This window comes from Phoca vitulina, unplaced genomic scaffold (genome assembly GCF_004348235.1).
Source record: "Phoca vitulina isolate PV1807 unplaced genomic scaffold, GSC_HSeal_1.0 scaffold17, whole genome shotgun sequence".
NCBI classification, from domain to species: domain Eukaryota; kingdom Metazoa; phylum Chordata; class Mammalia; order Carnivora; family Phocidae; genus Phoca; species Phoca vitulina.
Window position 1 is genome coordinate 271,569 of NW_022589720.1, and position 23,835 is coordinate 295,403.

General features: G+C 50.7%; 1 protein-coding gene across 3 annotated transcripts; it reads left to right on the forward strand.

Annotated features, from left to right (window-relative positions):
• The first annotated feature begins 1,311 nt into the window (after positions 1-1,311).
• EXOC3 (exocyst complex component 3) lies at positions 1,312-22,830 on the forward strand. Of its 3 annotated transcripts, none has more exons than XM_032415323.1 (14): positions 1,312-1,395; positions 2,193-2,249; positions 3,074-3,264; positions 5,106-5,325; positions 10,601-11,282; positions 13,504-13,621; positions 14,455-14,580; positions 15,701-15,801; positions 17,453-17,563; positions 17,659-17,809; positions 19,126-19,248; positions 20,694-20,855; positions 21,235-21,362; positions 22,165-22,336. In XM_032415323.1, the coding sequence occupies exons 3-14, from the start codon at positions 3,121-3,123 to the stop codon at positions 22,334-22,336; spliced, it is 2,238 nt and encodes a 745-aa protein (XP_032271214.1). In that variant the 5' UTR covers positions 1,312-1,395; positions 2,193-2,249; positions 3,074-3,120. The 3 variants fall into 3 exon arrangements, with proteins under 3 accessions (XP_032271214.1, XP_032271215.1, XP_032271213.1); XM_032415324.1 differs by lacking the exon at positions 1,312-1,395 and adding an exon at positions 1,468-1,784; XM_032415322.1 differs by lacking the exons at positions 1,312-1,395; positions 2,193-2,249 and having other exon boundaries at positions 3,091-3,264; positions 22,165-22,830.
• Positions 22,831-23,835: the final 1,005 nt, after the last annotated feature.

A 23,835-nucleotide genomic window follows, 5' to 3' on the forward strand; every position in this document is an offset into this window, starting at 1 on the left:
AGTGAAGGTGAATCCTGAGAATAGGGCCCAGGAGGAGGTCAGCCTGGGGACACTGAGGGGAGAGGGCAGAAAGGGCTGGAATAAGAGGGGCTGAGTGAGAAGGGGCCTCCCCACCCCAGCATCACTCCGCTCCACAGAAGCAGTCCTTGGTGCAGGGAACCGTCCTGACAGCCACCCCCCACACCTTGGTAGCGGCCAGGCAGGGATCCTGGCCTGATGGTCACTCCCCCCGGGGGGGGGGGCAGGGGGCCGTCCTGACGGCCACACATCCCCCCACCCCAGTGAGAGCACCCCTGGGGCGGGAACCCTGTCCTGACGGTCACACATCCCCCCACCCCCAGTGAGAGCACCCCTGGGCGGGGACATCATCCTGACAACCACCACACATGACGCCATGGGAGAGCCCCCGGGCGGAGACCCCGTCCTGACGACCACACATCCCCCCCCCCGACTGAGGGCACCCCCGGGCGGGGACCCTGTCCTGACGACCACACATCCCCCCACCACAGTGAGAGCACCCCCCGGGCGGGGACCCTGTCCTGATGGCCACACATTCTCCCCACAGTGAGAGCACCCTCGGGCGGGGACCCCGTCCTGACAGCCATACATCCCCCCACCACAGTGAGAGCACCCCCGGGGTGGGAACCCTGTCCTGATGGTCACACATTCCCCCCCCAAGTGAGAGCACCCCCGGGCGGGGACATCGTCCTGACAACCACCACACATGACCCCATGGGAGAGCCCCCGGGCGGAGACCCCATCCTAACAGCCACACATCCCCCCCCAACTGAGAGCACCCCCGGGCGGGGACCCCGTCCTGAGGCCATACATCCCCCCACCACAGTGAGAGCACCCCCGGGCGGGGACCCCGTCCTGACGGCCACACATCCCCCCCCCACAGTGAGAGCACCCCCAGGCGGGGACCCCGTCCCGGGCGGCCATACACCCCCCCCCCAGTGAGAACACCCCCCGGGGCGGGAACCCTGTCCTGACGGTCACACATCCCCCCACCACAGTGAGAGCACCCCCAGGCGGGGATCCCGTCCTGACGGCCATACATCCTCCCCACAGTGAGAACACCCCCCGGGGCGGGACCCTGTCCTGACGGTCACACATCCCCCCACCACAGTGAGAGCACCCCCAGGAGGGGACCCTGTCCTGACGGTCACACATCCCCCCCCCCCCAGGGGGACCCCCCCCCGGGGCGGGAACCCTGTCCTGACGGTCACACATCCCCCCCCCACAGTGAGAGCACCCCCGGGCGGGGACCCCATATAGAACCCCCACCCTGTCGGTCCCACCGCTCAGGCCCCGCCTTTCCGGCGTGCGGCGGAAGCGGAAGTGCCCGCGGGCGCTGCTCACTTCCGGTCGGGCTGCGGGCGGCGGCAGTGGGAGGTGAGTGGGTGGCGGCGGCAGTGGCCGTGGGCGGGCTCCGGGGCGGTGGTCGCCGAGGCGCCGGGACTGGGGGTCGGGTACGCGCGGCCCCGGGAGGTGGTCCGCACAGCCGGCCGCTCCAGACCGGGCCCGCGCTCCAGTGACGCGGCCCGCGCGCTCCGCGGCCCGAAAGGCGGGCGGAGGTGGTGGCGTTGCGGTCCTCCCGGGGCCCCGTCCTCCCGGCTCGAGGAGGCGAGCGTGGACTCCGAGAGCGCCGCTCGCTGGAGAACTGCGGGGGCAGCGCGCTGGGCCGGCGGCGGCCCCGAGCGGGCGGCCGGGGGATGCGCGGCTTGTCAGGTCGGCGGCGGTGCCGGTAAGGTGTGGAAGCAGACGAGAACGGAAGCGTGCAGGTACGGAGTTCGCCGTGGAGCGGATGTCGGCTTGCCTCCCGGCGCCGGGGTTTACGGCTCGCGCCTTGGGCGTCTTGGCGTTTCTCTGTCCCGCTGAGACTTTGTGCTTTGGGGTGGTACCCGGTCGGTCAGGTGGAAGGAGAGACCGTGCCGGCAGCGCGGTGCTGTTGGAAAGACGAGTCAGGAGGCCTGTGCGGATAGCAGTTAATACAGAGCCCTCCGTGGAGATGGTCCGTGGAGTTGAGGGTTCTGCTGTAAGCATGTGGGGTGGGGGGGCGGATAAGGGATTAGGGGGAGGACGGATCTTCTTCATCTCGTCAAGAAGTCGTATACAGAAAACATGCATGGAAATAGTGTCATGTCTGAGGCCAGGGGCACACGTGTTTATTAAATCCTCTCATTTGCCAGACGCTCCCCGGATACCCCTTTGGCGCCGGGACTAGGGCATTGGAGCTGGGATGGAAGGTAGGTTTGCTTGAGCAAAGGTGCCTTTTGCCCTCTCATCTTTGTTTATTAGGGTTGTTAAATGTACAAAGTAGAATTTCGGATATTACAGACAGTAATGATTTTTTAAAAATATGTCTTTTAAGTTTTTTTTTAAGATTTATTTATTTGAGAGAGAGCGCGCATGCGCGAACACGCCTGCAAGCGGGGGGGGGGGGAGAGGAAGAGAATCTCAAACTCAGAGCCCTGAGCCCCGACACAGGGCTTGACCTCACGACCCTGAGATCACGACCTGAGCCGAAGTCAAGAGTTGGGTGCCACCCACATGCCCCAGTAGTGATTTTTTTGAGGGGCATGTGCTGGGACTTGAGCTGGGGGTGGGTGAGGCGTGTTGAGGCATATGCTGTCCGGGTGCTTCCGTGTCCTCACAGGCCTCCCGGCACAGCTGCCCCACCAGTGTGGCCAAAGGGTGCTATGAAGGTTCCAGAAATTGGCCCTGTCTGTGGGAGAGAAGTACCTTGGAGACTGACATCTGATAGGATGAGGGGTCTAAAGTCCACATAGAGACATCCTCTATTTGTTCATAGCTCATACCTGTAAATGCCTCTGCTTTACTTAAAGGTAAAAGTGCCTTCATATCTGAGTTCTGAAAGCTTATATCTATTATTAAGGAGTTCATAATCCTGGTTCAGCTTTCAGGTTTACTGGATTAATGATCTCAGATATTCTCCTTATAGCTCCATTGTGAACAGCTGAGACTGTTAGGGGGAATGAGTTTTGTACCGACCTTTTCTACCTTCCTAACACATCTTCCCCTCCTGCTCCCTCTCTCCCTGTTCACACAGGATACCTCGAGTATGACATGTGCTGAGATTCCACCTGCTTTTTAACCATGAAGGAGACAGACCGGGAGGCTGTAGCAACAGCTGTTCAGAGGGTTGCTGGGATGCTTCAGCGCCCGGACCAGCTGGACAAAGTGGAGCAGTACCGAAGAAGAGAGGCCCGGAAAAAGGCCTCAGTGGAGGCCAGACTGAAGGTACGAGACCAGAGGCCACAGGCATCCACTTTACTCCCAGTCAGGATAGATCCATTTACCTTGAGTTCTGGGTTCCTGCATAACATCATCATTGTAGTTTTGCTAAATTAGATTTTGTGATGATCTGGAAAGATGCAGAACAGACCATAACCCTTACTTAACACATTTCTTCCAAAACTGTATTACCAAGCAGTAGATTTATAGAGAAGTTTGTGGGAATATTGGAAACACCAAAGGAACAATCTTTTAAGCACCCAGAAGTGTCCTTTTAAATTTTAAACAATATTAGAAGAATAGCAGCTATCCTTATTTGTTAAAAGGTCTTCTACAGAGTGCCACTAGAGAGCATTTTGTTTAGAACTTTTCAGCATACGCTGTAGCTGGCTGGCTGTGTGCCAGGCACTCTGCTGGCACTGGGCAGGAAGGAGCGAGGAGAGTGAGGCACAGTTATTAAGCATGTGAGAGTGGGACAAGAAAGAAAATTATTTTTTTTCAAGGTATTTTGTGATTGGTTTGGCTTTCAACTTAATTTGTATGAAGAGGTAAGGTTTTGTTAAAATACAGACATTCAGTGTAGTTATAAAAATGTTAAGACCGTGGCCTGCTGTGATTGACAGGCAGCAGAGTGGTCTTGGGGGTGAAGAGAATGCCCTTGAGGAAAGTTCATTTTCTTTTTTTTTTTTTTTTTTTTTTAAGATTTTATTTATTTATTTGACAGAGAGAGACATAGCGAGAGAGGGAACACAAGCAGGGGGAGTAGGAGAGGGAGAAGCAGGCTTCCCCACGGTGCAGGGAGCCCGATGTGGGGCTCGATCCCAGGACCCCAGGACCCCGGGATCACGACCTAAGCCGAAGGCAGACGCTTAACGACTGAGCCACCCAGGCGCCCGTGAAAGTTCCATTTTCACACTCATATGGCACTTGAAAACACTGTTAGCATTTGGATAATGGCAGGCTTGATAAGACAGGATGAGGATCATTTGTACCAAAATGAAGCATCCAAAGACTGGTGGGCCTATTTAAAGCAGTAGTTTTACTTTAATTTAAAAAACAGTTTGGACTTGCTTCATTTTTAGTCAGCATTTTAATCGGTTCCAGAAACTTGTGGGATTAGCTGATGATCATCAGTAGTGGCCTAGAGACCTTCTGTGGTCCGTTACCATCATCATTAATAATTTCCATGTGCAGCTTAAATGGCTCCTGGGTCGAATGTGTACCTGGCTTTGGTTATGCCAACTGGCCTTCCCTTCTTTCCCCTCCACTGGCTGCCCCTCCTTCATGTCCCCTCCCTTTTGGCTGTGTATCACTTGCTGATGGCATTTCAGCATGCCAGTGGAGTGAGTCTGAATCCCAGATGTACCAGCTCTCCGCAGTGGGGCCAGCCATCCTTGAGCCAAGTCTGGTCCTGGCTGAGTGGCAGGAGGCCCTCTACCTCAGAGCTGATGAGCAAGTCCTGACAGTCTGAGATGAGGCCTGAGGGAACTGAGGGATGCCTGGGGAGACCATGTGTGTGGAGTCCTCTTGGGGCAGCCACGGGACCTGAGGCATGCCCATCGTGGTATCCAGCATCTTCAGGCTGAGGGCCCAGATGAGGAGTTTAGGAGGTTTTCTCAACAAAGCTTTAAAAGGCGTTGTTCTGTTCTAAGGCAGCAGTGAAAAAAAGGAAAAGCTATTTTGTGGATCAGTTAAGTTTTTTTGAATTTTATTCTCTTTTCTCTGAGTATTGACTATTCCCAGCTACTGAAATTTGTCTTCTGTGAACTTGAACCTCCCGAGGAAGACTTGTTTGTGGCTGTCCTAGCTCTGCTCACCATCCCCTCGCCCCTGGGTGTCTCCCCTAGGCTGCAATCCAGTCCCAGTTGGACGGTGTGCGCACAGGCCTGAGCCAGCTGCACAATGCACTGAACGATGTCAAAGACATCCAGCGGTCCCTGGCTGACGTCAGCAAAGACTGGAGGCAGAGCATCAACACCATTGAGAGCCTCAAGGATGTGAAGGATGCTGTCGTGCGGCACAGCCAGCTTGCCGCAGCTGTGGAAAACCTCAAGAACATCTTCTCAGGTGGCTGGGGGGGTGGGGGAGACAGCTGGGGATGGCCGGTGCTTTGGGCGTCAGGGGCAAAGTGCTGTCTTTTCTCTTTCCTGTGACTCATTTTTCCTCGCTGTACAGGTGATGAAGAGGTAGATCCAGCTTTTGTGCGGTGTATTTTGTAGATCTCCCTTGGTGTGGACAGTGTTTGATTCCCACCTGTATAGTTAACTTCTTGTTTGCCCTGAGGGTGGAAGGGACCAGTTGAACAAGCCAAGACCAGTAAAATGCTTGTAGTGCTGTTTGGATAGAGGCACAGAAATGGGTTAACAGAATAAGTGCTTGTGAGCTTCATTCCCTGGGTTGCAGTGTGGCTGTCAGATCAGTAGACCAGATGGAACTCTGACAGGTGAAAAAGAGAGAAGCATCCCCGTGAACGGGACAGACGGGCCAGTTCCCAGCTGGAGAGGTGATGCAGGCGAGTGGCAGTTCCCAAGTGGAGAAGAGTGTGCACAGGCCAAGGGGGGAGGGCACAGGAGGGAAACACTCTGCAGCCTTGGTCAGCATTGGGCGGGATCTGGTGGAGGCCTTGGGGCTGGGTGGGGTGGGGTGGGGACAGGAGGTGTGGGGGTGGCCCTTTCAGAGCCATGTCCTAGTACCTCACCAGTGAGAGGCTCTGCAGCCTATCCGGGAACAGTGTCATTTGTCATGTGGGTGGGGCTCCATGTCTGCTCAGCACAGTCCAGAGATTGTCTCACTCCTCATCCCCTCACCTCTATCAGGGTCACCAGCATCCCAGCAAGAGACCTTGGGATGGTCTGACCCCTTCCCTTTCTTTATCCTGTGTCTGGTCTCAGTGAATTCTTTCTGTCCTTTCCTAGACTCTGCTCGCCCCCTGAGCGTAATCTGCCACAGTTCTTCACACCAGTATAAAGCCACATCATGGTGGCCCTGCTCCAGCCGCATTGTACCTTGGTAATTTGTGTCCTGTTCAGCTCCTTTTCCTTGGACTCCTCTCACACTCGTGTCTGATGGCAGCATTGTTGAGTACCTGGCCCCCTTGCTCATCTTCCCAGGGTCTGATACTTAGGGCCATGTTCCAAGTTGCTTCTCACATTGCGCCCCCCCCCCCCAACGAATGGCACAGCATTGCCAACTCCACAGTGGGTGCTAAGGAAGGAGCTCGTCTTGGTGACTGTTGGCTGCCTGGAATTGGAACGTCGTCCCCAAGCCTGAATGTCCTTCATGACACTGCGCCAGCACCTTGCTAGTTAATTTCCCCCCTTATGATTTCCTGTTGACTGGCAACATTTCCTTCTAGTCTTGTAAAGCTAATGTCAAATGATCAACAGTTACTTTACTGGAAGAAGTTCATCCACAGGAGTTGAAAATAATTTTCTTCCCTTGAAGAACGAATGAGGCTATGTTATATACGCATTTTTGTTAGGAGTAGACTTTATTGGGAAGATGTTGTGCTGGTTTGACCCTCTTAGACTTTCCTCATTGCCTGTAATTTGGTAGTACTGTGCACACAGCCTTTTTCCCCCCACTTTGTTTTAACATGAGATACACTTAATATAAAATTTACTATCTTGATTATTTTTGAGTGTACAATTCTTTGGTGTTATATACTTTCACGTTGTGCAGCTGTCACCACCATCCACCCCCACAATTCTTTCATCTTGTAAAACAAACTGTACAGTGCTGTGTGTCAGTGACATGCTAGTAAAACTAAAAGAAAAACACCAAACTTCGCACCCATTAAATGATAGCTCCCCATTTCCCCTCCCCTTACGAGTTGTGGATCTATTTAGATTTTCTGTTTCTTCATGAGTTAGTCTCTGTAGGTTTTTTCCACTATGTCTAGTGCAAAAATTGGTTGGTGTACAGTTGTTCATAGTACTCTCGTGATCCTTTCTATTTCTGTAGAATCAGCAATAATGTCCCTACTTTCATTTCCGACTGTAGTATTTGAGTCTTCTCTCTCTCTCTCTTTTTTTTTAAGTTAATTAGCTAAAGATTTGTCAATCGTTGATCTTTTCAAAGAACCACCTTTTGGTTTTGTCAATTTTCTCTGTTGTTTTCCTATTCTCAGTTGTGTTTCTTTCTGCTTTTCTCTTTATTATTTCCTTCCTGCTGGTAGCTTTGGGTTTAGCTTGTTCTTTTTCTGATTCCCTAAATTATAAAATCAGGTTGTTGATTTGATAGTTTTCTTTTTTTTTTTTACATAAGCATTGACAGCTATACACTTGTCCTTAAACATTGCTCTCTTAGATCCCTTAAGTTCTGGTGTGTTGGGTTCTTATTTTTGTCTAAGTATTTTCTAATTTCTCTTGTGATTTCTTCTTTGACCCAGTGATCGAGTGTGTTAATTTCCACTAATTTGTGAATTGTTCATCTGTTACAGATTTCTAACTTCATCCCATCCTGGTTGGAAAAGATACTTTGTATAATATTTACCTTTTCAAATCTGTTGAGATTTAATTTGTTATCTTACATAAGGTCTATCCTGGAAAATATGCTCTTGGGAAGAACATGTGTGTGGCTGCTGCGTGGAGTGTTCTGTATGTGTCTGTTAGATGTAGTTGGTTGATTGTGTTGTTTAGGTCCTCTGTGTCCTTCCGTATCTCCTGACTGGTTGTCCTGTCCACTACCGTGAATGACATCGAAGTCTCCCAGTTATTACTAGAGAACTGTCTATTTTCCAGTTTTGTGAATTTCTGCTTTGTATATTCTGATGGTATCTCATTAGGTGTGTAATTGTTTATAATTGTATCTTCTCACTGTAGGAGGCTTTTATTAACATATAACGTGCCTTCTTTGTTTCTTGTAAACTTGATTTCAAGTCTATTTTGTCTGGTATTAGTGGGACCACCTGCTCTATTTGGGTCACTATTTGCATGGAATGTCTTCTACCACCCTTTCATTTCAACCCTGTTTGTGTCTTTGGATCACAAGTGAGTCTCTTATAGATAGCATGTGGCTGGATCTTGTGTTTTACCCTTTCTACCAGTCTCTGTCTTTTAATTGGAGAATTTAATCCATTCACATTTAAAGCAATTACTGAAAATTTGTGACTTATTTCTGTCATTTTGCTGTTTGATTTCTGTGTGCCTTACAGCCTTTTTGTCCCTCATTTTCTGCATTCCTGTCTTCTTTGTGTTTAGTTGATTTTTTTGTGGTGAAATGTTTTAATTCCTTTTTCATTTCCTTTTTTATGTATTTGAAAGCTATTTTCTTTGTAGTTACTGTGGGGATTACATTTAACATCTAAAATTAAAGTACTCTGAATTTATACCAGTTTAATTTCAGTAACAGACAAAAACTCTGCTCCTACACAACACTGTCTCACCCCCTTTCAGTTATTGATGTCACAAAATTACATCTTTATACGTTGTCCAAAAACATAGACTAATTGTTTTTTATGCATTAGTCTCTCAAATTATGTGGAAAACACAATGTGGAATTATAAACCAGTTACAGTAAACTAGCTTTGGACAAATAATTTTTTTTCTCTAAATATATTAGTCTTTTAAATTAAGTAGAAGACAAAGTAAAGCGACAAACCGAAGTTACCATAACACTAGCTTTTACAGTTACCTGTGTATCTACCTTTATTGCCATCTTTATTCCTCCCCCGCTCTCTGCGTTACCATCCAGCGCCCTTTCATCTCACCCACAGGACTCACTGGGGCAGCTCTCCAGGCTGAGGAGTGCTCAGCTTGTGCTTGTCTGGGAGTGTCTTTGTGTCTCCTTCGCTTTTGAAGGACAGTTTTGCCAGATGTAGGACTCTGGGTGACTCTTGTTTTCTTTTAGACTTCGACTGTGGCAGCCAACTGCCCTTGGGCCTCCAAAGTTTCTGATGAAAAATCTGCTTGTGGTCTTACTGAGGCTCCCTCGTAGGCAACCAGCTGCTTCTCCTCACTGCTTTCCAGGTTCTCTGTCTTTGATTTTCAGCAATTTGTAATGTGTCTCGTTCTGGGTCTCTGAGTTCTTCCTACTTGGAGTTCATTGAGCTTTTAGATGTTTATGTTCTTGTCTTTCATCAAGTTAAGTAAGTTTGATCATTATTCAGATAATTTCTTTGTTTCCTTTCCTTTCTTTTTATCTTCTGGGATGTCCACAGTGTGCATGTTGGTCCACTTGACATTTTAAAACTTTTAAAACTTGTTTTAAAGTCTTCATCCAATAGAGGGGCATCTGTTAAGCGTCTGCCTTTGGTTCAGGTCATGACCACAGGGTCCTGGGATCGAGTCCTGCATCGGGCTCCTTGCTCATCGAGGAGCCTGCTTCTCCCTCTGCCACTCCCCCTGCTTGTGCCTGCTCACTCTTGCTCTCTGACAAGTAAATAAAGTCTTTTAAAAAAAGTAAAGTCTTCATCCAGTAGATCGACAACCTGGTGTTTCTTAGGGATGGTTTCTGTTGGGTTATCTTTTCCCTTTGAATCTCCATACTTTCCTGAATCTTTTTATGTCTTGTGATTTTTGTTGTTGTTGAATGTTGGACATTTGAATCTAATAACATAGTAACTCTGAAAATCAGATTCTTCTCTTCTGCTGGGTATGCTGATTTTTATTTATTGTTCTTGTTTTGGTTATTGCAGGCTGTCTCTGTGCTGAGGATTAGACTGAGATGTAAATTGAAGATCTTCTCAGGTCTTTTCTGAGCCTGATCTTTCCCTGAGCATGTGCAGGCGCTTTTTAATTACCCCGTATGTGAGGTTGCTTTTGAATGTCATTGTCTTTAATGTCTGGAGGGGGAAGGAATAAAAATGGAGGGGGAAAAGAGGCACTGGCTCTTTAAATCATCTGGAAGTCACCTGGCTCTAGGGCGAGGGGTTTGCAACAAACCTGGTGGCCTGAGTGCAGTAACAATGGGTTCCACCACTGTGTCTGCATCTCCCTGATAGGGGGCAGCAACCAGCAGTTGGAGCACAGATCCCCAATGTTTGGAGGGCATGGTCCTCTGTGCTCACCCAGGTTCCCTCAAGCTGTGTGCAGGCTGCTTCGGGAATGCGTGGCGGGCCAGGCTGGGGCTGGGGCTGGGGCTGGGGCTGGGAAGGTGCTCCTGTGCTAAGAGCTGAAATTGACCGGAATTAACCACAGTTTACTGCCAAGCCATCTCCTGGAATTTGCCAGCCTTCTGCAGACTCCGCAGTTCCAAAATAGTTACTCAGACAGATTCTGCCAGTGCAGTTGCTGTCTGGGTGTGGAGACAGATTCCTGGTGCTCTCTCTGCCATCTTCCCAGGGTCCTACCCAGCCATTTGTGTGGTTTTTCACGGTGCCATCTTGTGCCTTTTTCCCTAGTGCCTGAAATTGTGAGGGAGACCCAGGACCTCATAGAACAAGGGGCGCTCCTACAGGCCCACCGGAAGCTGATGGACCTGGAGTGCTCCCGGGACGGGCTGATGTATGAGCAGTACCGCATGGACAGTGGAAACACTCGTGACATGACCCTCATCCACAGCTACTTTGGGAGCACGCAGGGGCTCTCGGACGAGCTGGCCAAGCAGCTGTGGATGGTGCTGCAGAGGTCACTGGTCACTGTTCGCCGTGACCCCACCTTGCTGGTCTCAGTTGTTAGAATTATCGAAAGGGAAGAAAAAATCGATAGGCGCATACTTGACCGAAAAAAACAAACTAGTTTTGTTCCTCCTGGGAGGCCCAAGAATTGGAAGGAGAAAATGTTTGCCATCTTGGACAGAACCGTGACGACTAGAATTGAGGGCACACAGGCAGACACCAGGGAGTCCGACAAGATGTGGCTCGTCCGCCACCTGGAAATCATAAGGAAGTACGTCCTAGATGACCTCATTGTTGCCAAAAACCTGATGGTTCAGTGTTTCCCTCCACATTATGAGATCTTCAGAAACCTCCTGAGCATGTACCACCAGGCCCTGAGCACGCGGATGCAGGAGCTTGCGTCCGAAGACCTAGAAGCCAATGAGATCGTGAGCCTGTTGACATGGGTCTTAAATACCTACACAAGGTAACTCCAAAGTTACTCTTGTATTTTCTTTTATGTAGAGTTGAGTTGTTTTGCTCCAGCATGTGCTCAGCACCCTCAGACTTTGTTTTCCTGCTGATGAAAGCCTCCCCTCTGGTCCCTGTGTGGGCTTAACCTTGAGGTCAGGGCCCAACCTCTGGTTGTGTGAATGCTCTTGTGTTTGGGTGGTGCTCCTGCCCTTGACGTCCAGTCCCTAGTAAGCAGTTCAGCATTGGGCTCTTCCATGATAGTGCCCACTGTGCACTAACCCATTTCCTTCTTACGGTGACACCCTGAGTGTGTGATTTTACCTTGGGGGACGGGTAAGGACACATGGGTGCAGGATTTCCGGGGACCTGCATGGAGTCACAGGGGCCACCAGCTCACTCCTCCTGGCTTCCAGCCCCCCCCCCCCCCCCCGGTTTGGTTTCTTCTCACCAGTATCCTGGAAAAATCCATTCTTTTTACATTTCAACCTTGAGGTTTTGTCACTTCACAAATGGGACGTGGGCCATTTTGTGCTTGTATTCGTTTGACATAGGGTTTGAAAATGGAGGCAATGGCGGGGTATTCTGACATTCTTTAAGTTTAGCTAGCTGAGGAGAAGATGCATTTTGATTTTGCAGGGTTTTGTGAATAGAGAACGGTATAAAGTACTGTACTGGAATTATTTTTAGCCTGTCTTGTTGCTCGTGTGCAGAAATTTGTTAAACCTCTTGCTTTAGCAATAAGGTTTTGGATGTTTTGTTTGTGTTTTGGTAACTGGTTATAGTAGAGAATATGTACATCTCAACATAAAATGGGAGAAACTCTCTCACCCATGATAGTGATGGTCACTCTGTCTGGTGTGTCTGCAGCTTCACTCTGCCAGGCCTGGGTTCTGCCCCCTGGGCACTGCCCTGCCCCACCCACGAGCCCAGAGTGATCACCATCTCCCCATCCTGTGGCCTTCTCTGTACAGGGCTCAATTTCACGTTACCCCACGAGGAAAGCACTGTTAGGCTCATATTCGTTTCCGTGAGGAAACAGGCGCAGGGAGTCACGTGCCCAGCATTTACATGGACAGCGAGTAGAGAGCAGGAGTAGAATCTGGGCCCTGGGCCCTTGTCCCTGCTCCAGCCACCAGACTGGGGGTGAATTTGTTGGTGTGCACAGTTTTGTGTCTTGGTTTTGTGTGTTTTTCTGTGTGTGGACAGCTGCATACCTTTTTAGCATTTGGACTGTCTAGTGGGAAAAATTGGATTGCTTTCATACTAGAAACATTTCACGCTGAATTAAGGTTCTTGGGTGAAAATCTAGGTTGAGTGAATAGTCTTAATATTTGCAGAATTGTATGACGTGCCTTTTCACTGAGGAAGACCTTGTATTTCTTACAGATAGTGGACTAGCTGTGAGTACTCAGTGTTTTCCTCGTAAATACGTATTTAGGGAATATGGCAAAAGGCGTGTGTATTTTTTCTGAACATTCAAACTTTGGACTTTTAAGAACCCAACCACACAAAGATAACTTTTTTTTTTTTTTAAAGATTTATTTATTTATTTGAGAGAGCGAGAATGAGAGAGAGAGAGAGAGTACATGACGGGGGGAGGGTTAGAGGGAGAAGCAGGCTCCTCGCTGAGCAGGGAGCCCGATGTGGGACTCGATCCTGGGACTCCAGGATCATGACCTGAGCCGAAGGCAGTCGCTTAACTAACTGAGCCACCCAGGCGCCCCAAAGATAACTTTTTTATGGAAACTTTTTTCTGAAATTCAGTCCACATCCCTGCCTTCTTAAGCATACTTGTCCGAATGCATTGATACTTTTGCTGACTTATGTTTCATTATGAAGTGCAGGGATCAGCAACGTTAACTTCAGCGCTTATGTTTCTGAATTACTGTACTTGTTTGTCATTCCCTTGTTCGATAGGACCTGTCTACTCAGCACCTCCAGTTTGCCAGGCCCTGGCCTTCCCCAGGGGGAGGTGCTGGGCGTACACCAAACCTATCTCCCCTGTCACGGGGTTTCTTTCCTGAGTGATGTGGGTGCAGCGGGCTGAGGCCAGGGACAGAGGTGCCTTATGCGGCCACTTCTCCCCCAGGGCTCTCCCCAGGGCCCCGCCTCTCCTCCCTGACACAGTCTTGAGGGTGGGTGGGTGTTTGTGTGTCAAAAGAAAGAGCAACACTTAGCTGAGCATTTTCCGTCTTCCTGGTAATTACTCTTTCTCATACCTGGTTTTGCCGTAGTGCAGAGATGATGGGGAACATGGAGCTGGCCCCAGAAGTGGATGTCAGCATCCTGGAGCCTTTGCTTTCTCCAGACGTGGTCTCTGAGCTGCTTGACACGTATATGTCAACTCTCACTGTGAGTACAGCAATGTGTGGTCCCAAACCAGGCTGTGTTGGCTCCCTAAGTCATGCCGTAACCGAGGCCAGTGGGCAAAAGAAGGCGGGGGAGAAACCGGTTTTGATATTGGCTTCCTAAGGATGTGTGGGCTCTGCTTCTGGGAAATTGGATCTTGAAATGTGTGTTGGCCAGTTAGATGAGGAAGGTGGCTCATTCTGTGGCCCTGGGTCTGGAGGTCGAAGTGTGTGTTCCGCAGGTACAGAAACCTCCTCCGGCTGGAGTAGTGAGCCTGTCCAGCCCCTGGTAGCCAGGTGGGCAGTGGTGCCTGCCAGCCTCTTAGAGCTGAGCACAGGAGTGGGAGGGTGGCAGTTGGGGACCAAGTGCCCCCCCCCCCCCCGTGACCCCCAGGTGGTCTGCGAGTAACATGAGGAGGTCAGGGTCTGCTTCCTTGGACAAGGTGAGCGCAAGCAGCAGACAGCATGCTGACTGAGATGCTGAGCCCCACACTGGGAAGCAGGGAGGGGTCTGTGCTCCCGAGGTGATGCTGCTGCCGTGTGGTCTTCCACGGACAAGCCTGCTGGGGGCATGTCCGCCTCGTGCTTCCGTGTACGGCTGACCAGCCTGGCCTCTGCTGCAGCGTGGTGCTCGTCCAGAAGGGGGGCGGTGGAGGCAGCACCTGCCATGGAGGCGGCTTGTGGGATGGCTTCCCTGGCGTCCCCTTGTTCGGGAATAGCGACTCCCAGGGCCCTGCGTTTGGTTTCTGCCGCTGCACTGCTGAGGAGAGGCCGTGTGCATTGCCTCAGAGTGGCCTGTTCTGTTCTTCCTTCTTCTGTGATGCCAAACTTCTTTAGTCAAACATCATTGCCTGGCTGCGGAAAGCACTAGAAACAGACAAGAAAGACTGGATCAAAGAGACGGAGCCCGAAGCCGACCAGGATGGGTTCTTCCAGACGACACTCCCTGCCATTGTCTTCCAGGTACCATCGTGTGCTTCTGGGGTGCATTGCTGGATCATTCCTGGGATCTGTGGGTTTGACAAAGGAACATAAAGTGCCTCCCTTCCTAAAGACAGAGGGAGACCTTTCCGGTACCTCAGGCCTCTCTTTCTGTCTGGAGCCGAAGATACCGAGGGTCGCCTGTCCAAGCAGTTTTGCGCAGTTACTCTAGTTTCCCTTAAGTGTTTGGATTTGAACTAGAACCGAAGTACATGTTATTTGCATGTGACACTCAGATTTGAGTTTGCTTTTTTGATGTTTCCTGATGTTGGAAATGGCTAAGATTTGTCTTCTAAAATGCCACCTGATTGAGTATAACCTGATGGATTTGGGGAAGAGTCCTTTATATTTTAACCATAATTGTGCCTTCTTATGGTTCATTTACTTTTTGATGCCCAGCACCTGCTGGTGTCCTCCAGCTTCCTTACTGTCCTTTTCTTCTGGCCCGTCGGCTTTTCTTCCTGGAGGAAGGTTTCTGGCAGGAGGAGGGCTGAGTCATGGTCTAGTCCTTGTGTGAGACAACGTCACTGGCGTGTGCTTGGTTGCCAGCCGGGCACAAGTGAGCACTGTGGGCATCTGTCTCTGGGTGACACCATGAGCCGTAGAGGGGGCCTCACCCTTTCCTTGATTTTGGAAACTGGTGTCATGACAGACTGCATGTACCACAGGCCTGGGGTGAGCTTGGCCTTCCAGCCCTTCTCCGCCTCTCCATGTGTAGCTCCCCTGAGCTCCAGTGTGTATCCTCCCAATTCTTTGTAAGGAATCCACATCACAAATCACAGCCCAGCCCCTGGCACCCATGTGACCCCAGCCGCACCCGACCTCCCTGGGCCCCCCATCTCCCTGTCAGCTCACTGAGAATACACATTTCCCTCTGTGGAGACCAGCCTGTTTGCAGGTAATTAGGAAGCGATTCACTTGTGTTTTTTCATCTGTTGAGAAAATTGTTCATTTAACTGACTTGTTATATTTTGAGTGGTTTCTTTCCTTTTTTTTTTTTCTGAATTCGGACTGTAACTACCAGTTGGCAGATAGGGGTTTTAATGGGAAACTTGTACCCTTGTGAGTTCATATTAGAATTCATAAATTCTCCAATTTTTAGATGTTCGAACAGAATCTTCAAGTTGCTGCTCAGATAAGTGAAGATTTGAAAACAAAGGTACTTGTTTTGTGTCTTCAGCAAATGAACTCTTTCCTGAGTAGGTATGTATTTTTGCCAGGGCGCTCATTTAGAAAGTGTATGTTTTTAAAGCTTAAAAGCAAAACTTTGATCCTAATACGCCTGATATTAAAAAATACTTTAAGCCTGGATTTGTTGTTGTGATCTTTGTTATTTTGAAACAAGCCTTTGGAATGGATTACAGTGGTTTCCCAAGAGCCCAGATGGGCCTGCTGGGCCAGAGTTAGATTCTCCTCCAGACGCTTCCTTTCTGTAGTCGGCACTACCCAGGGCCCGGGAGGGACTCCATCCGGTGGTGGCTCCCCGTGCCCGTGGCTGGGAGTCGGCCGTCCGACCAGGCTGGGGAGTGTGTCTGCTGGATGCCTGCCTCCCTTTGACTTGGTCGGGAAGGTTTTCAAATCTATACAGAAGCAGAAAGAGTGGTGTAAAAAAAACTTGACTCATCGTCCACCTTCAAAAGCTGTCCCTTGAAAGCCCCCCTCACCTCATCTGCACACACAGATGTCCCTTTAACCCTCCCCCACCCCCCGTAAGTACTTTAAAGCAGATCCCAGACATTCTGGCATTTCATTCCCTGTGTCCTTACTCTGGCTGTAGGGCTGTCTGACAGCAAGTTTGTATTTGGGTTTCCCCAGTGGTTTCAGACATGCCTTCTTCTAGTTGTATGTTGAGACTGGGCTAGCAGCAGGTCTGGGCTCCCAGGTCTCGGGCGCAGTAGTGTGGCCTTGCCCCTCTGAGCCACTGGCTTGTGGACACGTGCAGATTGTGTCATAGTGCCCAGCACCTTCTTGTCTAGCCCTAACTGCTGTCCCCCTTTGAGCCACATGTTGGCTCTAAAGACTTAACGAGATTCCTCTTTATTTTCTTGCTGTTTAGCAAGAACCCGGCCTAAGCAGAGTGCTCCACATGGCAGCGCATCACGAGATGCGTGTCCCTCTGTCCTGCCCTGGTGGCTGAGAGTCCCCGCCAGTCACGCCCCTGGGGATCATGGCCTTAGTCATTTTGTTGGCAGAAGAGGAAATTTTCCTCATCAGCCTCAGAAGTTTGATTACCTGAACCACACGTTGGACAGAAAGGTGGAATAAATACATAATTATTTCCCTTTAATTGCCAACTTTGCTCCTTTCTTAAGGTCTTTTAAACATATATACCGTGTGCTGTAGTGTTCTGCTCTTGTGTGTGAGTCTCTAATAAATTCAAAAATAAAATACGTAGTGATCTCAGTTGCTTGTTTTCTTGACCTCAGATGAGCAAGTTATTTTTGAGTAATTTCTTAATTTGATTTCTTCAGGGAAAGTTTCAGGAAGTGACATTTTATCTAATATTTCATAATGTTCCCAACACTATTGTATGAATTTCTAGGCAAATTATATGTCAGATAAAATAGTAATTTTCCACCTACAAATATTTCAAGATATTTGTATACTCAGAATACTGAATCATATTTCAAAGCCTGATACAAAATTTATTTTCAATAATCCATATAAAATGACCAGCTTTCCTGATTTTTCATTAGTATAGATCATCCAAAAATTTATTTTATTTTTAAAGATTTACCTGGTCAGATGTTAACGATGCCAAATGTATTTATCAGGTGTGATTTCTTTGTGGTGTTTGGCACACCCCCAGGTTCCCCCTTACTGATAGTTTTGCTGGGGGGCTGTGTGTCCTCAGATACAAAGAGGAAGCTCAGTCATATAAAGAAGAGCACCTGAGGAATCGGCAGCACCCCCACTGCTATGTCCAGTATATGATCGCCATCATCAACAACTGCCAGACCTTCAAGTAAGTGACCGTCATGGACAGGGTGACCCAGGAACAAAAGAGCAGAAGGTAAGGATACTCAGTTGCTTCATGGGGCCTTAACTGTTTCCTTACAGAGAATCCATAGTCAGTTTAAAAAGGAAGTATTTGAAAAATGAAATGGAAGAAGGCATGTCTCTGAGCCAGCCAAGCATGGATGGGATTCTGGACACCATTGCAAAGGAGGGCTGCAGCAGCCTGCTGGAGGAGGTCTTCCTGGACCTGGAGGTGGGAGCCGGTTCTTTGCTGCTTTATTTCCAGGCTGACAATAGTGTTTCCATCCAGTGTGTATGTGGGTCTGCGATGTACCCTGTGACCGCATACCCGAGCGGAGCTGACACTTCAGCTCACCTCTCACTGTGAAAGGGCCTTTGCTTTTCTGTGAGGTGTGCCTTATATGCCACAGGCCCAGACTGGAGTCCTCTGACGTACAATTGCACAGACTCCCATGAAATATTAAAGTGATTAATCTGCTTGGCGAATTACAAAATGGAAACAAGGACATAGAAGGAAGATGGACTGTGTTCATTAGCAAATTCTTGATACCAGAACCCAATTGAGAGCTCATGCATGTGTGCAACACACATCACGTGGACCCTTTGAATAAAAATACAAAACAAAGTCGTTAACAAAATGCATTTAGCATCATATCAAAGGCATAATACACTAAGAACAAGTAGGGTTTATTTCGGAAGTACAAAGACGGTTTAGCATTACATAGATGTATAGGCAGAAACCAGAATATATTAAAAAAATAAAACCGTGATCATCTTGGGTCCTCCTGGGAAGGAAGTAGCTGGAGAGGAGCTTCTGGGGTGATTGGTGGGATCATTTTGTGATGTTTGCAACTTTCTCGAAAATGGTTTAGAAAACAGATGAAATGGATACATTTGAAATAATTTCAAAATAAAAAAACTATAACAAAATTAGATAAAGGACACAAGTAAGCCCTTTCACAGAAAAGGGATTACAAATGTCGTAAATGTGAAAACAAAATGCCTGGTCTTCCTGATCTTCAGAGATGCGCAAACTCAAACCGAGTATTCTCTGTTGCTTCACGGGATGCCAAGTGGTGTTGCAGGCATGGGAAAGGGGATGCTCTCGTGTGTTCTCTGTAGAACCAGTGCTGTAGGTTTTGGAGGGCAGTGTGGAAAGTTTCGGGGTTTTAGTTTGCACACTCGTGGGCTGAGCAGTTCTACTTTTGGGGTTTCACTTGCAGAAATGTACAGGTTCACTGCACTGTTCTTTATAATTGCAAAATGTGAGCAGTTTTAAATGTCCATCAGGATTGGGTAAATGCAGAATATCCGTATAATATATGTAAACAATAAAGGCAGTGTGTGTACGGACAGATCCACAGTCACCGAAGGCGTGTGTGATGAGTGTCTCACAGAGTCACGGTACGTGTTTGCGGACCGCGTGCCGGTGGAGTGGTTACGTGTGTATTGCTGTCACAGAACATCACTGAGGCTCTGCAGCACCTTCCTCCTGATACACGTGACTCAGGGACAGTGTCCAGGTGACGTTTTCTGTGTTCTTTTCAGCAACATCTCAGTGAGCTGATGACAAGGAAGTGGCTGTTAGGATCCAATGCTGTGGACATTATTTGTGTTACCGTGGAAGACTATTTCAATGATTTTGCCAGAATTAAAAAGCCGTATAAAAAGGTAAGAGTGTGGACACGGTGACTTGGTGTGAGCTCATCCGCAAGCGTCTTGTGTGGAACTCAGTGTCCAGTTGGTTCTTCTGGGAATGGACGTTCACAGGTGGTTTTATTCAGCCAAGGCCGGCAGGAGACGTCAGTGTCTGGAGATAAGCCGGGTGGAGGTGATGATGCTTCTGTTCCTTTAACCTGACTGCCTCCTGACACCCCACCAAGCCCTCTTTGACACGTGGCCACAGACGCAGGCTGCACTTGTGAGAGGGGCCTCCTCAGCGGCCCCGGAATCCCCTAGAAGGGAGGGTGGGGGCAGCGGCTGTGGGCCAGTTTCCTCTCCGGGATCCCTGTCCAGGGCACAGGCAGGCTGCTGGCCTTTCTCCGCTCCAGCAGGGGCCCCAGGGCTCTTCTCTGTGTGGCCGGGCTCTGGGGGCCCCAGGAGCCCTGCCACATGCACAGAACCCCCATGCGCCTCAGCTACGTGCATGTCCTCGGGGTTTCCCTGACGTAGCCCGTTTCCTCCCGCAGCTCCTGGGCCCCTCTCCTCATGGGTTCTCAGGGCCTTGGGTAGTGTTTGCTTTGTTGCTCTAACAAGTGATGCGTTTTAAAGTCAGGCTTTCCAGGTGTTTTTTCCTGGCTTATAGGAAGTGGTTCTGATATACTGACGTCATGTTCAGACATTTTGTAAAACTTTCTGATTGTTTCTGGGATTTGTCTTGGGACCCTCTTAGATCTCTGTGTAGACGGTTGTGTCGTGTGAACAGTGACACTGTTTTCATTCTGGTCCTCACACCTCTCATGTCGTCTTGTCCTGCTGTGGTGACTGGGACCCAGTAGAACCCTTGTCGAAGTCCTCATTTTAAAGGAAATTCTTGTGACTGCCAGTCAGCCTGCTCCCTGTAGGGAGACCCGGTGATCGGAACCCGACTGCCTGCTCCCCTCGTCTGTGCTGTCCGGGGGCCTCTGGCTGGCCCGCGGTCCTGCGCTGCTCTCTAGGCTGTTGGCTCCACCGTTTATTTCCTTAAACATTTGCTGGGTTGATTCAGTAGTTGGTGCCTGAGGAGCCCATGCATGCGTGCAGCCCTCCCTGTGGGGGCTTGTCTGGAGGGCTCATCTGCTGGTGCGATTGGGCACAAGTTTCCTTTCACCACTTACTTGAAAGGAACCTAGTGAATACTGCTGTGAACCCGCACGTGTGCTCCTTCAGGTTCTGCCATCTGTTGACAGGCGGGAGGGTGTGTGCCCTGCACAGCTGCCTGGCCAGCCTGGGTCTCAGCAGGCGCCTGGGGCGTGGGTCTCAGCGGGGGACGGGCGGGGGGGGTGTCTCAGTGGGGAGCCTAGGGGGTCTCAGCGGGGGGGGGGGGTCTCAGTGGGGAGCCTAGGGGGAGGTCTCAGCCGGGCGGTGTCTCAGCGGGAGCCTCCGGCCTGCCTTGCCGACCCTGTGTTTGCCCGCAGAGGATGACCGCGGAGGCGCAGCGGCGAGTGGTGCTGGAGTACCTGCGGGCCGTCATGCAGAAGCGCATCTCCTTCCGCAGTGCAGAGGAGCGCAAGGAGGGTGCCGAGAGGATGGTCCGGGAGGCCGCGCAGCTCCGCCTCCTGTTCCGGAAGTTGGCCTCAGTGAGTGTTTTCTTGTTTCTGTCCCCCCCACCCCCACCCCCTGGGCTGTTTCGGCCTGCTGATCAGGGCCAGTCACGTCAGGGACCAAGTGACCAGTCAGTCCTCCTTGTGTGCCCAGGAAGGTCTGTTGGACCTTGTCGCTGGGGGTAGCTTCTGGGGTGTTACTCCTAGCCCCGTGGGAGTGGCGTTAGGCAGATTGGTCTTGCCCCTGTGGGCTGCCCGCCCCCTGCCCTGCAGCATCCCTGCTGAGGGCGCCCAGGACAGCTCCACTGTGGGCCGATCCTGAGCCGTCGGTGTCTGCCTGGGCCACAGAGTTCCACAGACACTCGGCATGTGTCCCCTCGCAGTGCTTGGCAGCTGCATGCACACTGTCTTCCAGGGGTTTGGTGAGGATGCAGATGGGCACTGTGACACCATTGTGGCCATCGCGGAAGTTATTAAGCTGACGGACCCGTCTCTGCTCTACCTGGAAGTCTCCACTCTGGTCAGCAAATACCCAGATATCAGGTAAGGGCCCATGTGCCATGTGTTTTAGCTAGAAATCATGGAACAGAGCAGTAAGCTCGTTCCTAGGGTCACTGACAAGATGGAGGGGCCTGACCATCAGGTGTGAGCACCATTGGGTGTCCTGGCTCCTGGGAGGACAAGTTGTGTGGACGATGGCCAGGAGCAGAGTGGGCGTATCAGCGTGCCTCTGTGTCCCTAGCCCTGCTGTTGGACCTGGAGCCCATGGGACCCCAGCCTCGGGTCATGCACCTCCCAGGTGTCAGAGCACGGCTGGAGAGCAGGTGGCCTGAGTGCAGGTGGGGCGTCACCACGCTCTGTGCACTGGGGGGAAGGTAGCAGAGCAGAGTGGTTTTAGGAAGCTCGTCTTGTGCTCGTGGATTCAGAGAAGGGACCTGTGCCTGTCGCACGCGACCAAGACGCCTCCCACCACCCCCCTGCCTCAGCCAGTGTCTTCTCTTTCTGCCAACGCTGTGGGTTTGCTTGAAGCGGGAGGAACTGGTGGTCCAGGGCTCTCCAGGGTCCTCTCACTCTAGTTAGGCAGTCTGTTGAAGATTTAGGAGAACAGAGTTTAAAACCTCGTGATTATCGGTTGAAGAGAAGGCCGCCGTGAGCGGAGAACTCCGGTTTCTCTCCTGTCATGATACGGGGCACGCCTTCTCGTGCACAGCTGTTGGCCCTGCTCTGGGGCCTCAGTGTTGGCCGAGCCGCGGGGGGGGGGCTGGGGGGAGTTTGAGTCAGGCGTGGGGGGTGAGCAGCTGTAAGTGGACCCCTGACACACCCGTGGTGTTCCCCGCACCTGCAGGGATGAGCACATTGGCGCACTCCTGGCCATGCGAGGGGATACCAGCCGGGACATGAAGCAGACCATCATCGAGACGCTGGAGCAGGGCCCGACGCAGACAAACCCAAACTACGTGCCAATCTTCAAGGAGATCGTGGTTCCCAGTCTGAACGTGGCAAAGCTCCTCAAGTAGCCTGTTGGGCCACAGCCTTGTTGCGATGCTGTGCCCGTCACCCCCGCCCCCCCCCTTGTGTGGCGGCCAGAGCAACACGAGACACCCAGGACATGCGTGCCTTCCTCTCCCGGTGTTGTGCTCAGGGCTTCTTGAAGAACAAGCACTCTGGGGGCCGTGGTTCTGCTGGTTTTCTCACCTTTTCGTAATGTCCTTTGTGAGGCAGGCTCTGGTGTGAGGGGCCTCATGGTGCCTGTCCCCCTTAACCCCTGGGTCTTCCCTCATTTCTGCACAGTGTAAACACTTCCAAAACTCTGCTGTTCAATAAAAGAGTCTAACCTCCTGCAGGGAAATGAAGACTTCCCAGGTGTGAAGGTTTTCTTACTAGGGATGATGTAGTGTGCGTCCAATGCCTGGAGGCTGCTCTCAGGTTGTCCGATGTGTAGCTCAGAGATGCACCTCAGCCTGGACTGGGGGCCTGGGTCCTGCAGCTCTGCGTGAGCCCCTCATGCTATGTGTCCCCTGACTTGTGCCGCAGGCTCTTAGGTGCTGGGCCCCAGCCCCGTCCTCCCCGCAACCCCACTGAGGTCAGGCAGGCGTCCCTCTGGCGTGCCACTCCACACCCTCCCCCAGGAGCGGACCTGGCAGACGAGGGATGTCGTGAGCATCAGGTCTGACAAAGCAGATCCGAAGGTGAATGCGAACATTTATCTGGTGCACGATTCAGGATCTGTGCTTCTTCCTGACGCCGGATCCCTTAGCCCCTCTGTCGTGTAGCCATCTCCATGGCAGCTGCTTCAGTGGTGGCCTCGTTTTGCACGAGTCTTTGAGTCTCACAATAACTAAGAGGCTGTACCCGAATAAATGGGGGGACCTCTGTGTGGGTCCTGACGCTTCCCCACACTGCTGTCAGTGAGTGGGGGTTCTCAGAAGCACCTGCGCTCTGGTTCACCAAGCAGTGCTGGCCAAAGTGAGGAATGGAGAGGGGCTCCGTTCCCCCTAGCCTTGCTTCAGGGACCCCGGGGACCGGCTGACTCAGGTGGGGGGGCGTGCAGCCCCTTCCCCGCTGTGCCCCCAGCCCCCACGGTGGCTATGCTGTGCACTGCTTCTCCCCCCGATGGCCCTGCGTGAGTGCGGTGTGGGCTGCCCTGAACCCCTGAGCTCAAGTCTCTGCTCATCTCCAGCCATATCCAGCCATGTAAAAAATTCACATGAAGGGCTTTTTCTTCAAAGAATCAAAACCTAAATGGAATTAAGTGACTAAAAACTAGATGCAGTTCTTAGGGAAAGTTCCTGGTTCAGAAGAGGAGTGACTTTTCTGTAAATACGGAACGAATGTCCTGTCTTTTCATATACGTATTAAGTATGATGTGTCTTAATGTCAAGCATGTAGTAATTCCAAGTGTTTTTTGAACTAATAGTTTTATTGTCCCTTATAATCATAAAAATGCATTTATTTTCCCAGCGACCGAGAGAACTTTCACTCCATGATACTTCAGGAACAAATATCCAAGGTGAAT